General features: G+C 35.6%; 2 protein-coding genes across 2 annotated transcripts; one reads left to right on the top strand and one right to left on the bottom strand.

The window, feature by feature from the left end:
• The first annotated feature begins 2,466 nt into the window (after positions 1 to 2,466).
• On the top strand, positions 2,467 to 3,170 carry LOC130732026 (uncharacterized). Its single transcript, XM_057584158.1, has one exon. It carries the CDS (start codon positions 2,588 to 2,590, stop codon positions 2,927 to 2,929), a length of 342 nt encoding a protein of 113 aa, XP_057440141.1. The 5' UTR covers positions 2,467 to 2,587; the 3' UTR covers positions 2,930 to 3,170.
• Positions 3,171 to 4,022: 852 nt separating this feature from the next.
• LOC130748529 (uncharacterized) lies at positions 4,023 to 10,485 on the bottom strand. Its single transcript, XM_057601761.1, has 9 exons — positions 10,232 to 10,485; positions 9,909 to 10,155; positions 9,662 to 9,811; positions 6,642 to 6,699; positions 6,461 to 6,553; positions 6,228 to 6,326; positions 5,601 to 5,692; positions 4,620 to 4,679; positions 4,023 to 4,521 (listed from the first exon to the last, which is right to left on the bottom strand). Exons 1-9 carry the CDS (start codon positions 10,372 to 10,374, stop codon positions 4,255 to 4,257), a joined length of 1,209 nt encoding a protein of 402 aa, XP_057457744.1. The 5' UTR covers positions 10,375 to 10,485; the 3' UTR covers positions 4,023 to 4,254.
• Between the last annotated feature and the right edge of the window lie 5,804 nt (positions 10,486 to 16,289).

Genomic DNA, 16,289 nt, shown 5'->3' with positions numbered 1-16,289 from the left:
AAAAAAAACGAATAACCTGAAAATTAGCATTAGTATTTTTTTTTTCAAAAATCGTAAGAAGATTTTTTTTTCTCTGTAATTTAATAATTACATCTTTAAACAATTTTTTTTTGTTATAGACTAATTTCTCAACCTTTTTCATTATCAAAAGTATATTAACGACTTAAAAAAAATAGATCAAAAGGTTTTAGATTTGTTACGAACTTTGCATAACAACATATATTGGTCATTCAATTTAAAAGATAAAATATCACAATTTAACTTAATCAATTATCATAAAAGAATTTATCTAACAAATATAAAAGTAGTAAATTCAATAAAGAGATCAATTCAAATTAAATAATTTAAATATAGTATATTTTATAACTCTTTTCTTGATCTCTTTCCGTTATGATATATCTCTTGACCTTTCTTTATCTCTTCCACTTCTGGTGGAAAAATTCAATAATATTCCATTCACATCAAGAAAGGAATGAAGAATGATCAATATTCCATTCATGTCAATATTTGTGTATTCATGCTATGGTACTTCTGAACTCATAGCTCAAAGAGAATATATCTCAATACAATTCGGATATGATCTTTATGAATCTTCAGGATTCATATTTTAGATAACCAACTATGGTACTTCCAGACTCGTAAGTTATGAATCTTTAAGATTCATATATTTTTTCTATGAATTTTCAGGATTCATTCAAAATAATTCAATTACAGTGCCTGTAAGGCTATGAATAAAATAATTCAATTACAGTGCTTCTGGACATGACTGTAAAGCTATGAATCTTCCTGATTCATGCAAAAGAATTCAAATACAGTACTTCTGGACTGTAAAGCTATGAATCTTCCTGATTCATGCAAAAGAATTCAAATACAGTACTTCTGGACTGTAAGGCTATGAATCTTCTTGATTCATGCAAAATAATTCAAATACAATACTTCTGGACTGTAAGGCTATGAATCTTCTTGATTCATGCAAAATAATTCAATTACAGTACTTCTGGACTGTAAGGATATGAATCTTCCTGATTCATGCAAAATAATTCAATTACAGTGCTTCTAGACTGTAAGGCTATGCTTATTACTATGGTAATAGTGGACTCATAGATAAATGATTCGAAGAAGAATGAGAAGAAAGAAGAAGAAGAAAAAATTGTAAAATTATAACCTTCCACATGGATGTGGCACTTACTCTGGAAGTGTCGTGCTGATAACGTGTTATGAATAAAGAGTAAGTAAGTGAATAAGGTAGGAGAAGAGAGGAACAAGAGATAGAAAAATAGTGTGATGAGGATCCTCTGCTAGGAGCAGACTCCCTTGTATTTATATTATTAGGTTTGGAGTGTTGAACAAGTATACATATGGGCCTGACCCATGGACTCTTAACTCTGATGGGCATCCATATATTTCATAACAATTAGGATAATGATAGAGTGCACGAGGATGTAAGCACGATGGGAGCACGAGGCAGTTTCTGCCGGTTTTAAACCGGCAGAAATGTGTAACGTTTGCGATTTTTTCTGGCACTAAGTGACGGTTTAAAACCGTCATAAATATGTAAACCTTGCGTTTTTTCCCGGCACCGCAAACTCGTGACGGTTTTAAACCGCCACTAACTTCTGCTCGTGCACTCTCGTGCTAAATCCTATCGTGCTATATAGCACGACTCACAAAATTAATATTTATATTTGTATCTTTTAAGAGCTATAATATTATTATAATAAAAAATTGTCTAAATCACCAAAACAAAATAGAAGCTTCTTTCATGTAACGAGACTTTAGATGGCACTAGAGTCATTTTTACTTAGATTGTAAGTGTTCATTCATTTTAAGTTTTCTTTAATTATTTATATTTTAAGTTTCAGTCATAATTTTTGGTGTTTTAGTGCGTTAGAAATGACAACGAAGAAGTCCCAAATAAATATTCGGTAAAGTTACTCTAGTTTTAGGTGGTATAATAATATTTTGATATGTGTCATGATATTAATTTTTTGGCTTAAATAAACTTCTAGTCAAAATACATTATTTTTGTTTTTCATCTCTGAAAAATAATTTTTTTCTTTAACATCCTCCTAAAATTATATGTTTTAGTCTCTCTAACGAAAAATGACGTTTAGTGGCAATTATTTATGCAATTATTGTTGATTTGTGACTACCACTAAACGTCATTTTTCGTCAGAGCGGCTAAATTAAACTCGCTTACAAACTCATGGACTAATTTGACCATTAACCATATTTTATATGATCTCATGCATCTAATGTCTTTCTCTTGCTAGTGTCATGATCAATCTAATCACCATTAACATTTTTTATTTTCCAATTAAGAAACAAATCAATTTAGTATTTATTAAAAAGTCATTTGAAAAAACTATATATTTATTAAAAAGTCATTCCAGTGATGAGATTTGGTATGATATTTATGAGACATATATTCAAATATTTCAACTCAATATATCGCCTTAGTGAGTAAGTAGTCCCAATTAACCTCCCTCCCATTCTGCATTATTCCAATTTCCAAGCAAACCCCTTTTTGGGACAAAGAATTTCCTTCCTCCCATTTTCTCTGCATTGTCTTCGCGAATTCTGCGGAATGCCGCGCTTTTCTGCGGTTTTCATCGCCGTCTTCGCCCTCTGCGTCTACCCGTCGGTCCTGCTAGCCGGAGACGAAGGGCGGGAGGTTTGCGCCGTGACAGCGCCGTCGTCATCGTGCCCTGTTACGTGTTTCCGGGCCGACCCGGTATGCGGCGTGGACGGCGTGACGTACTGGTGCGGGTGCGCAGAGGCGGCATGCGGCGGCGTGAAGGTTGCGAAATTGGGGTTCTGCGGAGTGGGGAATGGGGGTGCGGGGCCTGTCTCTGCTCAGGCACTTCTTCTGTTGCATATAGTGTGGCTCATTGTGTTAGCCTTCTTCGTCTGCTTTGGGCTTTTTTAATCCCTCACTCTTTGTCTGTTTAGGAGTATGTTACTGTTCAGGAATAGTGGAAAACTGGAAATGGAATTACATGTTTTCTTTTCCATTTAAAAAATGGTGCTTGAATGAAGAAAAATATATTCATCCATGTGCAACACCAACTGGTTGTGTTGGTGTTGCACATGGAGATAATAAGAGAAAGGAAGGTTTTTGTTTAAGGTAAATATATTGAAATGAAGTACAAAGGTGAATAAATTCTAGATGTCTTAGGGTCTGTTCGTATTTACGTTGGATTGAACGTGAACGTAAACGAAACAATTTTTGTCTTTCACGTTTGAGCACTTTGGAAATCACGCACACACATTCCAAGAGAAGAAAACGGACTTTCAATTCCTATCCAAATAGGCACTTAATTGTAGATTTCAAATTCATTTACAGCCCAACAGGAGGAAAACCCAAATAGTCCATGTACCATGCATCATAAGAGATACCCCTCATTTATACCACCCAGTATCAGGCAGGGGAGTCAGTAGCTGCTTTCTCCATCCAAGATAGTTATTACTTATATCAATAGCAACCCCATAATGAAGCTCCTCAAAGCCATTCAGCAAAGTGAAATTGAGATTGAGATGGAGGAGAAAATATAGTGTAAATGAATAATAACTCCGGTTTATAATAGAAATTAACTTGAAATAAAGCTCTAGAAATCAGGATGTCTGGGAAGTTTGTAAGCAAAAGCTTTATTCTTGCATGTTCAAATGCATTCATATCAAGTCCTGGAATGGAATGCCCTACTTAACCATTTCGACATCCAATTACAAACGAAATACCAAATATCACATAAAAAATTTCAAAAGAAAACAATTCAGTAATTGCTTTGAAAATCAAACAAAAAAATGGACTCAAGGCTAAATACTTGTGAACACCACATCTACTCTGCATTTTCCAGAGTGTGGCTACAAAGTCAGGAAGCACTCCTATTGTTCCCATGCAATAAATCCTCCGTATAACCATTAACTGTTCATAAAAAAATACAGCTAAATTCAAACGAAGCATGTTGTAAGTATCTGCACAAGCATTATTTATGGAAGAAAATACTAGTACACATGAGATAAGGCAGATAACTTCTATTTTCATTCTCTTACTCCCCAAATTTGCTAGTTAGGAAGAGATTTCATTGTCTAGTCATAAATCGTGTATCATATTATGAATGCTAAAGGAACTATTGCGATATAAAGTCCAATCACACTTCCACGACCCTCTCTTCGAGCTTTGAACTCATTTTTCAAAATCAACATCAATATAACAAACAAATGAACTCATCAGAAGTTTTGTAAAATCAAAGACTAGTCCCTTGTTGGGGGCTTCTGAAGTGAAAACCCATTTGTCCCTGAATAATCTGGGATTCGGTTAGTGATACTAGCCCTTGTCGAGTTCTCATCTTTAACTTCACCAGAGGAATCATTTTCTTCTTCTTGTGATGCTATTGAAGAGTGTGTGTTTCCACTGTGCTTATCATTAACATTACCAATCAGGCTTTTATACATTGTAAGGGCTTGCGCCATCATGTTAGCGGGATTGGACGCAGAGCTAGGAAGCAACATTGTCGTGCCCTGATGAAAAAGCAAATAACAAATATAAAATAAATTTCAAAGGGAATAAATTGTACAATGCAGAGTCTTGCATATGAATCAGTTTGTAGGCAAATTACCTGCTTAGCTATGTTGCTAAAAGCTTGAATATATTGCTCTGCTATCCTTAAACTTGCTGCCTGCAAACAAAATGACAATGTAATTCCTTGCCTGTTACTTACTCCACGAGACTCAGATTTTTTTTTTTCAAGTGTCAATTATGAGGCAATTTTATACACCCCGGATTTACCACAAGAATTTTTTTTCCCAGCTTTACAGAAACACAAACATTTTTTTTTTTTGATAAGCACAGAAACACAAACATAATTAACCTTCTACCCTATTGAGTTTGTATTTGGTCGAGTGTTTGCAAGAATGCAAGCTTAATTTTAGACGACCTACATTTTTCAAAATTAATTTTGGTCAAAAATAAATTTGAAGTGAAATGATTAATACTTGGAAATTTTTATTTGAAAAGAAAATTTACAGTATTAGACTTGTATTAAATTTTCAGACCCAATACAAAATTTACATTTTTTTACTTTTAGCCAAACTGCGTTTAAGAGGAACTTATTTTTTAGTTTGCTATAACCAAACCAAACATTCAGATGGATGGAGTTATACCATAAAATGCTTGAACGTGTTCAAGAAAAAGAAAGAAAAAAAAGAATCAAGATATCAAACATTACAAAGAAAAAATCAACCGGATCCTGCACTGAAAACTGTGAATGCAATAATGTGGTTTATATACAGAAGTTTCACAATCACTCAGTCTATATGGATGGAATACAAGCATATTCAAAAATTATAAATGCCCAACATTTTTGACATGCAAGGGATAGAACTATAAACACAAGGTGTGTGCTGTCATTACCTTTTTTCAGCCAACATATTCTAAAATCTCCATGAAAAGGTAGACAATTACTAATAAGATATAAACAAAAAAAAATTCTCAACAGATGCAACATATGACAACTAACAATTAATTAAACTAGCAACATATAGTTCACTGCTTGTACAAGCTGTGATATATGGAATACGAAGAAAATGAAGAACCTTACCTCTGGTCCTCCACTTTCCTTTAGGGATTGTGACACAACAGCAAGCCCTTCAGCTGTTGCTTTTGCTTTTGCAAGGATGGCTTCAGCCTCACCTGAAGAAGAACAGTGCTAGTTATAAAGTCATAAAAATATTGAGGGGGAAGTGTCACTGAAGCAAGGAAACAGTAATCAAGCTCATCAGTTGAGTTTTTTTCCAAAAGCAATTGATGGATGAAGAAAAATAGATGCTGCCAGCAAGCCAAATTGAACAGAGTTAAGAGTTAATGGTAGCACATTACAAAAGGAGCAAGGGAACATCAATCAAGCTCATCAGTTATGGTTTCATTCAAAAGCAATTGATAGATGAAAATAACACATGATGATAGCATGCCCTTAAACACAGAGTTAATGGTGACATGTTACAATGGAACACAAGTCAGGTAATCAAGTAAGAATGATCCAATCCATGTCATCATGTCTTCCAGAAACTCATAAAGAAAGTACATATGAATACAGAAATATAAATAACGATTTGAAACTAAAAAGAGTTAGAAAATCAAGTTAAGCATTAAGCATGCAATTAATCTTATGGGATTAACATTGTTACATAATTATAAGTTGAAACTGATATATCAGCATGCAATTAACCTTGCGCTCTGTTAACTTGATCCATCCTTGCAGCTTCTGATGCTAAAATGACTGAACTCTTCTTTCCATCAGCGATGTTTATGTGCGCCTGCCTTTCTCCTGTTTAACAACAATACAGGTCAACAGTGCCCATAACCATAGAAGCAACAAAGTTGAATTGACATAGGTAATAAAACTAAAGAAGGATTTTGGAATATCGTCCATATGAAGAATTGGAATATCAAATTGATTACCTTCAGATTCAAGAATTTGAGCTCTCTTTTTTCGCTCTGCTTCTGCTTGCATCTCCATAGCTGCTCTCACTCCACGTGGAGGAGAGATATCCCCTGCACAAGGACAACCACAAAAGCAATTACAGAAAAACTGTCAAGTAAGAAAATAAAGAAAGATTTTTCATACATTGTCAAAACTTACTTATTTCATATCGAAGGCACTCCAGACCCCAACTTTTTGCAGCCACATTGATGGACTCCTGAAACAATTTAGTCACACAATTAAATTAACAATTATTAAATTTGACAGTTCATGATAAACTGTTAATTTTATATACTTCTCCAAATATTTTTTCGGAACATCACAAAGAAAATACCAGGTTGACTCCTAAGGAAGGGCAAGCCCATTTCTGTCAGTTAATTTTCACTATCTACTCAAATAATAACACCATGGTACCAAGCAGGTTTATAAGCCATGTTCAAATGACTAAGCAAATGCCTAGAAAGAGCTTTAGTAGATGGGTTTATCAGTTTCTATATTTTAAACTAAGGGTGTGTTTGGTTCAACAGAGGGGAGGGATTTAACTTTGATCATTTTTAGTTAAGACTTAAGAGGAGAGGAGGGGAGGGGAAATAACCCCTTCTTGATTGGTTCATGAGGGGAGGGGAGTGATAAGAACCTTAGGAGAAAAAAAACAAGTTAAAAAAAAAAATCCCCCCCTCCAACCAATTAGTATCAGTGTTGTCCAATGGCGGTATCACGTGGCGGTTTTAGGCGGACCGCCATGAAAAAAACATGTCATGGCGGATTTTTGGGACCTTGGAACAAAAAAGCCAATTTTTTCGTATGACCCGGCCCATACCCATTTAGAATCTAACCAAACCACTCAAAACCCCTTTAGAAGCACCCCAGCCTCTATTCTTCTTCTTGTTCATTCAAACTTCAAAGGATGTTGCTCTCTGCCTCTCCAACACGTCATCCCTCCCCATCAAGCTCCACCCTCTCCGGCGACTAGTCCGGCGACCTCCCTTTGGTGAGCCTCTGTTTTGTTTCCCTTGACCCTTTCCCTTTTTCTTCATGAGTTTAGACCCTGTTTTTATTTCTCTCTTCCGTTTATATTCACTTTCCAGCCCTTCTCTCCTCTCCTCCTTAACATGGTAAGTGATGGAGCTTCATCACAAGCTTCTTCAAGGAATAACAAAACTAATCCAGGGTGGAAGTACTGTCATCCTTTGAAAGAAGATGATACTAATGACGTTGGATGCAATTAATGTGCAAAAATTATGAAGGGAGGGTACAAAAGCCAATAATTTTTGGGACGCTTGTTTTATAGGCTTTTGTATATACATTATATTATATTATTTATATTATGGCCGCCATGCTTCCGCCACAATTCGCCATGGCGTCCGCCATATTTTTATGGTGTTGTTTTGGTTTTCCGCCATGGACCGCCATCCGCCATTGATAACATTGATCAGTATGTCGGCATTCTTATTTTTAAGTTCAAATTACAAGAATGACCCAAATACTATTAAAGGCACTACTAGATGTAATTTGCCACACATATAGGAGTAATTTGAATATCCACTGAAATCATCTCTAATGATTGAGGAAAATGTGAAACTAAAACCAATCACATAACATGTAAATTCAGAGTTCTTACAAACTCCTCAATGTAAACTAACTTGAAAAGTGAAGTTGCATTTGGTTCCTTCTACACACAAAAAAAAAAAAACTTGACATTATGCATGTGACGTTGGAGATTAATGCTTTTACTGCCCAGATTCAAGTTTGCACTCATGTTCAAGGTCAGACTCAAGACTTGATGAATAATCATTCTGATTTGATGTTGAAGTTGAATTCTCTATAACAATAGGTATGCACTCAGGGTCAACTTTGAACTTTTATCATTTTATTATTGACGTATTCATTAAACATATCCAGAAAATGATCCCACCATGCATGCCTTTTGCTGATGATATGGGTGTTTTAGGTTTTCAATTACAACAACGCTTGGGTGCCTCGTAATACACATTCTCGATCTCCAATGAACCTCAATGTGAAATGAAGAATTTCTTCCATTGAGTGAACCAACTTTCACATTCAGAAACCAAACATACACATAGTCTCAGTTGGAAAGTTGATAGAAGACATAAATGAAAAGTTAGAGATGTGAAGACAAGTCTTGCTTCCATCTAAGTAAAAGTGAAGCAGTCTGTGGAATGCAAGTTTGGCAAGAGACACACAAGTCCTAACTTAGTGATGAAAATCGGAGAACATGCAACAACACAAGTCTCATATTTCAAGAATGTTGGGTCTACCACACAAAATGAAGAGGGGATAGAGGGAGATGTCAAGCATAAGATATGTGTAGAGTGGACGAAATGAAGGCCAATTTGCTCAAACCGGCCTTCATTTTGAGTGTGGTCTGCAATAACAAAGTACCACTCAAGCTTATAGGAAAAAGTTACCGCAAAGCTATAAAAACTGCAATGATACGGTTATGGTATGGGCTTAAGTGCTGGGAAGTTTAAAACCAACAACAAAATAAGTTTAACATCGCAAACATGAGAATGTTTTGATGGACGAGACAAGGTAAGATTAAGAATACAACAATCAAATAGAAAGTTGAGGTAGCTCTCTGTCATGAACCAACTACCTTAAAAGTTTAACTTGTTAGGTGAAGACACATGAATGGTTTTATACTATATTTCTAACGCTGATTGCCAAAAAACAAAAGGAAGAATCTTGTCATATGTGATTTGGGCATTTATGGGAAAGTCCTGTAGAAGCACCGGTAAGAGTTTACTAGATCGAGGATAGCTCAATAGTTAGGGGTAAATGGTCATATGTGAACTTAGCCAATCCATCTAATGAGAAAATGCTTTGTTGTTGATGTCAAATTGATAAGGCGTTGTGAACGTTGTGGCTCCATCTAAGAGCCAAATACCAACCAGTTTGAGCATCAAGAAGGACTGTTAAATTAAATGTTTTACAGAGCATCCTTTCCACCAAATTCGAGTAGTAGCTCCATCTAAGAGCCAAATTCTTTTCAGAACTAACCTACATTCTGGTAATCCAAGACTTCCAACAAGAAGATTTCAAATATGACATGAAATTGAAGTAGCAAAATCGCTTCCTTAAATGAGAACCAGAGCAAAAATGACAAACACACACACACAACAAATCCAAACAGAATAAGTTCAAAGAGCTAAACTCACCACAATCTTTTCATTGAGCGTGTCCCTTTCCTCAAAGGTCTTGTCAAGGGTAATCTTACCAAGCTCACTACGCATTGTCGTCTGAGCCAGCTGAATAACCGCGTAAATGGGATTCTCAACCCCATAAGATGCCAGCTTAGGATCCACAATCTGCAGTAATCCAGACAAAAATAGCATCAAACCACAAACCACTCGACGAAAAAAAAGGGCAAATAACACAACTACAATACAAGAAAGTTTAACACACCTTGACATAAAGCACACCATCAATGAGGATAGTAACATTATCCTTGGTGATAGCAGACTGGTCAGGAATACTAATCGCCTCTTCCTTAAGAGAATGCACATAAGCAATCTTATCGACGAACGGGATCAAGAAATGGATGCCGGAGGGAAGCGTCTTGGCATACTTTCCAAATCGCTCGATGACAAACGCTTTCTTCTCCGGCACAATCCGAATCCCCCAGTTCACCGGAGGAATAATTTCATGATTCCTGAACAAAAATTCAAATTCAATCAATCAATAAAAATGCTTAGTTTCTGTTCTGGCAGTGAAATCGATTGACTGACCTGGAGATAGGATCTCGACCGGAGCGGAGGTGGCGGACGGAGGAGAGACGAGAGGGGAGCGACGGCGTGTGGTGGTGAGTGGCGGCTGCTAAGGATTGGGTCAAACTACGAACTGCGGTTCGGGTTTTCCAAATGCTCGCCATTACTGCTGTCTTCAACTGCAACGGTGCGACAACAACAACAACAACAACAACCCCTTCCTTATTGTTCACTCCTTTCGTGTTCTTCAATCTTAGAATTTTTTCTTTTTACTATTCTTTTTGGTGTTTACTAAAGCCCTAGCAAAACCTCTTACCTCTTTATTTTTTGTTTTTTATTAAATCAAATTATTATATGATGTTCTTTACACCGACATTTAATTAACATTTATTATATCATAAATTTTAAACCATTGATTTTAGAATTATAGTTCAAGTGGTAAGAGTTAGAAGATATATGAGTTGAGTGGAGAAGTTCATTGATCAATTCTTGTCGGATGCAATTTATCGTTTGGATGTAAAAAAAAAAAATATAACCATTGAAAGTCAATGTAAGTAAAGACTAAAGACACATTGAAAATAAACTCATAGCAAGTTATCTACATCCTTTTCATTGGGCTTCTCTCCATCACCTCTCCATCCAAAATCTGAGCCATTAATTTTGAATTTTAAAGGTGAAGATTAATTCATGTTTTCTCTCTCTTCTTAAATTGATCCAAGCATTTAAATCCAATCCATTTTTTTTTTCTCTTCTTAAATTAATCCAAGCCTTTAAATTTTAAAATTAATGGCTCAGATGTGGATGGAGAGAGGATGAAGGAGGTAGAGGATCCAAATCCAACCAATTGTTTTGGAATTCATTGTTGCATTTCTTCACCGTAACCATCATTGTTCTTCATTATTGGATATGTTGGATCAAAATTTGGGCTACGCATGATTTATTAGGCCGAGCTCCACATGTTTTCTTATGATGGACGGCCTGGACCAATCATGCATCAATTCCTTCAAGCCACAACCATGTCCATGGTCCATTCTATTGGGCAAAACTGCTACAGAATCAGTCTTTTTCCACTAGCCTTGAAAGCATATATAGTTAACCAAAAAAATGCTTTGAAAGCATAATTCTATCTTTGGCTTAGTTACACTTTTAATCGACTTTTTTACCACTATAGTGTAGTTTTGAAACATATTTACCATTATAGTGTATATTTTTTTTTATTTCCCAAACTAGTGTAAATCGCCACTCTAAGTGGCGATACATATATATATTTTTTGTTTTTTTTAAGAAGTCGCCACTGTTAGTGGCGACACTTTAAATTATTAATATTTTTTTTTAGAAATCGCCACCGTGGCGGCACCTTATTTTTTATTTTTTTGACTTTCTATATTAGTGACGGAAAAAATCCGTCACAAAATTCTGATATATGATTTAAAAGAATTAGTGACAGAACATGGATTGAAAAAGTATCCGTCACAAAAAAGATATTTCATCGCTAACCCTTTTGCGACGGTAGAATCCCTTCTCAAATTTCCGTCGCTAATTTATTTAATATTGTTCTCTTGGATTTTGGGATGTAATATCCTTTGCGACGGAAAATTTCTTTCTCCATATTCTGTCACAGATTGCTTTCAATTAAGGCTTTTGTGACGGATTTATTTCCGTCACTAAAATAGAAAGTCAAAAAAATAAAAAAATTAGGTGTCGCCACTAGTACTGGCGATTTCTTGAAAATATAATAATAATTTAAAGTGTCGCCACGGTAAGTGGCGATTTCTTAAAAAAAAAAAACAAAAAAATATATGTATCGCCACTCTAAGTGGCGATTTACACTAGTTTGGTAAATAAAAAAAAAGGTACACTATAATGGTAAATATGTTCTAAAACTACACTATGGTGGTAAAAAAGTCCTTTTAATCTCCCTACTTGAGCACATGTGTAATTTTGGTTATCTAATTTTTCCCGCTTAATTTTAGTTATCCTGCGTTTAAATTTATGCAAATTCCAGCCTCCTTTGTGCTTTTCTTATAATTGTGCTTTGCTATATATGTAAATTACTTGCTTTTGTATCTTCAATTTTTTAGTATCTTCATCAGAAGTGTTCTGTTTGCTAAAGGAATGAATTTGAAGCTTCAATTTTAAGAGGAGTGGATTGGAGTGGATTGGAGAGATGAAGAGGAGTATATGGAGTTGATGATGATCAAGGAAATGATATAAATTAAATTTGCTTTATGTATATATCAATTATGTATGTAACTTAACTGGTTAAATGCATGTTTTGCTACTTACAGGTCTTGAGTTTGAATCTCTCATGTCCCCTTTTTCCAAATTCACTTGTAATTTCCACATGGTAGGTCCAAAAAATATTTAAAAAAAGCCAAATCAGCTCATTCCATTAGTTTTTTAACGTCCGACTGACGGGGGGTAGACGGTGCACTGTTTGAAAACATGAGGGATAGAAACATCGGCAAAAATAGAGTATGGGCAAAATTTGCACAAACTTGAAACATCAGGGGCCAAAAGTGCTTTTTAGCCTAAAATGAACACATCTATTGTTTTGCTTATTTTCTAGGGATAGGCTTGTCATCAATAACAATTTTTAATAATTTGTCTCAGATTGAAGTTCCTTTGGGTGCACAAGGTATATTTTGCCTCAAATTGAAGTTGCATACTTTGATATTTTCCACCCATGATAATATACTTGTTTTTCCTAAACTTCACACGCATCATATATAGTTCTGCAATGCCTTCCCACAAGTAGTTAACTTTTTTCTTTCTAAACTAATAAATCATGAGTTTCAATTTGAATTGACTTGGGGTAGTTGTGATTTTCTTGTACTTAGTTAATTTGGATCATATACGGATAAGGACAGGTTATTGCATCATGATAGGTTGAGAACACTGCCACAAGCATCTTCTTACGTTCTCCTTCATGCTTCAACAACTATATTAACATTTGTAACTATCGATCCTAACTGAATCCAGAAGATCAAAAAGGTTCAGGTGGGAAAGCCAGTGGACAAGGTGGGCTCTTATCAGGACACGAACAAGGACAAGGCACACCAACAATGGGAAAGTCAAAATCTTCATCACCAGGGCAGCCGTCGTCGCTGTCGCTACCACCGAGGTTATTGTAAGATAACTGAATTCGTGATCTTCTCAATAATCTGAATAGGTATATATACAAAGCTAAGTCAAAACATATTTCTATTTTATCACACCCCGCAGTCGAAGCGGGAGGTTCACTGACGCTGGGACTGGTCCGAAAATCATCAAAAAGAACTCGAGGGAGGCCTTTGATGAATATATCCGCAATCTGGTGACGAGAAGGAACATGAAGGATGTGTGCCTGACCACGAACGACCTTCTCTCGAACAAAGTGAATGTCCATCTGAATGTGTTTAGTGCGCTGATGCTGGACAGGATTGCCGGATAGGTAGATGACACTAACATTATCATAGTATACCAAAGTAGCATGAGAAAGAGGAAAGTGAAGTTCCAAAAGCAATTTGCGGAGCCAACATGATTCAGAAACCACATTAGCAACGCCTCGGTACTCAACCTCAACACTGGAGCGGGAAAGTGTGGGTTGTCTCTTGGACGACCCGGAAATGAGGTTGTCGCGGAGAAACACACAGTAACCAGAAGTAGACCGACATGTGTTGTCTAAACCGGAGAAAAAATCACGACCGTTGTCTAAACCGACAACCAGAGAATTATCACTATGTAAAAATTGTTAAACACATAGACTTCTCTTACTCTCACCCCAATACCCCAGTACAACCACACTCTCACAAGCAAATATTTAAACTAAGTCAGATATAAGCTTTAAGTGCTACTGACTAGTGCATCTAAAAACAAAGAACCTAGGTCCAATATATAACCTTGGTCTCCCCCTTGCTTCACCACACAAAGCGATGTGGTATTCTCCAATAGCGAATTTTTTAACCTCCTTCTTTATTTTATAAACTTAGGCAATATGAGACTTGACAATCAACCCCAACATACATATCAGAACTAACAAAAATTATGGTGTTCATAATACTCTGATTCTGAACAACCGAGATTTTTTAGTGTGTAATATGATGGTTGACTAACGCCATAATATAAAGAATAATACAGTGGTTTCTTGGTATGCAATAGTGGTTTGAACTGACTTTCTTCTCGTGATTCTTCTACCACCTTCACTGATCCAAATTGCATGGGCTTACCCTATGGTTTTTGTTTGTGTTTGCCACTTCGATTCTTCTAAATCTTCTTCCACCGTCACAATCCAAACTGCATTGGCTCACCACAACCCTAGTTCATTCGCATCCATGATAAGTGTCAATTTTATGTGTTGTTAAATATCATGCAATGCACTTATTTGAAATGTGTACTATATTTATTCATCATTTTAACCTTCAATTGTGCAGTTTAGTAAATATCTAGGCTATGATTTTTATGTAAATTATGGTTCTAATCCCTAATTTTGATGTAGGAATAAAGTTTGAAAGAATGCAAAGGGATCCAAGCCTACCATCAAAAGTCATAAAACATGCAAGAAAGCCCATCTTTAAAGAAAGGTCTTGCTTGAGGGAGCCTTGAGCGCGCTTGAGCGAGCTATGGCGGTTCACGAGGAGCAAAAACAATTGGGACTCACTCAATCCAAGCTCAAGCGACCAAATTATAAAGAAGGGTAAGGCATCTCGCTCAAGCTAAGTCATTCTCGTTCGAGCAGCAAGGGGTAGCTTGAATGGTGACTTGAATGACCACAATTCATAGAATACGTGATTTTTCAATGAAGACCTCGCTCAAGTGAACCAGGAAACCCACACGTGAAGAAAAAAAAATTCTCAAGCGAACTTGGATTTTGCCCAAGCAAACCTAAGTTGATAAGGAAACCCACTCATGAAGGAAAGTAGTTCACTCAATGAAACTTGGACTTTTCTCAAGCGAGTCTTTTGCGGGTAAAATGTCTTTATATAGCAAAAAACTGGCAGAACTAATATCCATCATATTTTCCCATTCTATCTTCATTTCTTTTGATCCTTAGACCTTAGAAACATGAGAGAAAGCTAGGAGCACATGTAGAGGAGGCTTAATTGGATGCTGGATTCGATAGCGAAACATCATGGAGTCTTCTGTTCTTCTTGACTCTTTTCCATGTTTCTAAAGTCATTCATGGAAATAGATAGTTTTTTTATAGGCAAATGTTAGTTGTTAGTAATGTTAGTAAACTAGTCCTCTTAGGGTTCGAACCCTTCACCCTTCATCCCACCCAACCCTTTATGTCACCTTGCTCTTACCACTTGATCTAACATTCGGAGACATGGAAATAGATAGTTAATTTCTCTCTTTGTTGAGATTAGATATAGTTGCTTGATAATTTTGTATTTGATGTAGTTCTCTTTAATACATGAGCATGTTCTTGTTTATGATTTTGTGATTTTTTCTTGATTTTCAAGCTATATCTAATTAGATTGATCATCTAAGACACTTTGTTTTGATTCAACTTGTGAGCGAAAGCTACAATGTTTTGAGTTCAAAATAGAGTTAATGATCTAATAAATCTTTATTTCTAGACATAGAGTTTGGAAAAAAAATCTAGGATACTTTGTTTGATTCAACTTGATAGTGAAAGCTACAATGTTTTGAGTTCAAAATAGAGTTAATGATAGACATAGAGTTTGGTTTTATTAGTCGGTTAAACACATAAACTTCATGATAACTTTTTTTCTTAATCATGTGAGACATTAATGTTTAGAACTCAAAATTTATTGTTATCAACTGATGCGAGACATCAATGATGTAGTGTTAAGCTGAGGTAGATAAATTATATACTTGAGCGTTTTATGTTTTTAATCAATATAATACAAAAACGTCGACCAATGGAGTCTAATCTCATAAATTTCTCTAACATGTTGTGTTTTCTATCTTTATTCTCTTTGTGTTTATTTTTATGTTTACTTTAAAAAAATTCAAATCTTGTGAAATCTCAGTATTTGAGTACATAAATTATTGAACGGTATAGTATTACTAATTCCTTGTGGATACAAAATGTTATTGCTATGCTGCAACCAAGCCTTAAAGCATTAACACA

Source organism: Lotus japonicus, chromosome 1 (assembly GCF_012489685.1).
Source record: "Lotus japonicus ecotype B-129 chromosome 1, LjGifu_v1.2".
NCBI lineage: Eukaryota > Viridiplantae > Streptophyta > Magnoliopsida > Fabales > Fabaceae > Lotus > Lotus japonicus.
The sequence above is the reverse complement of the archived record's forward strand: the minus strand, read 5'-3'. Positions and strand labels throughout refer to the sequence as shown.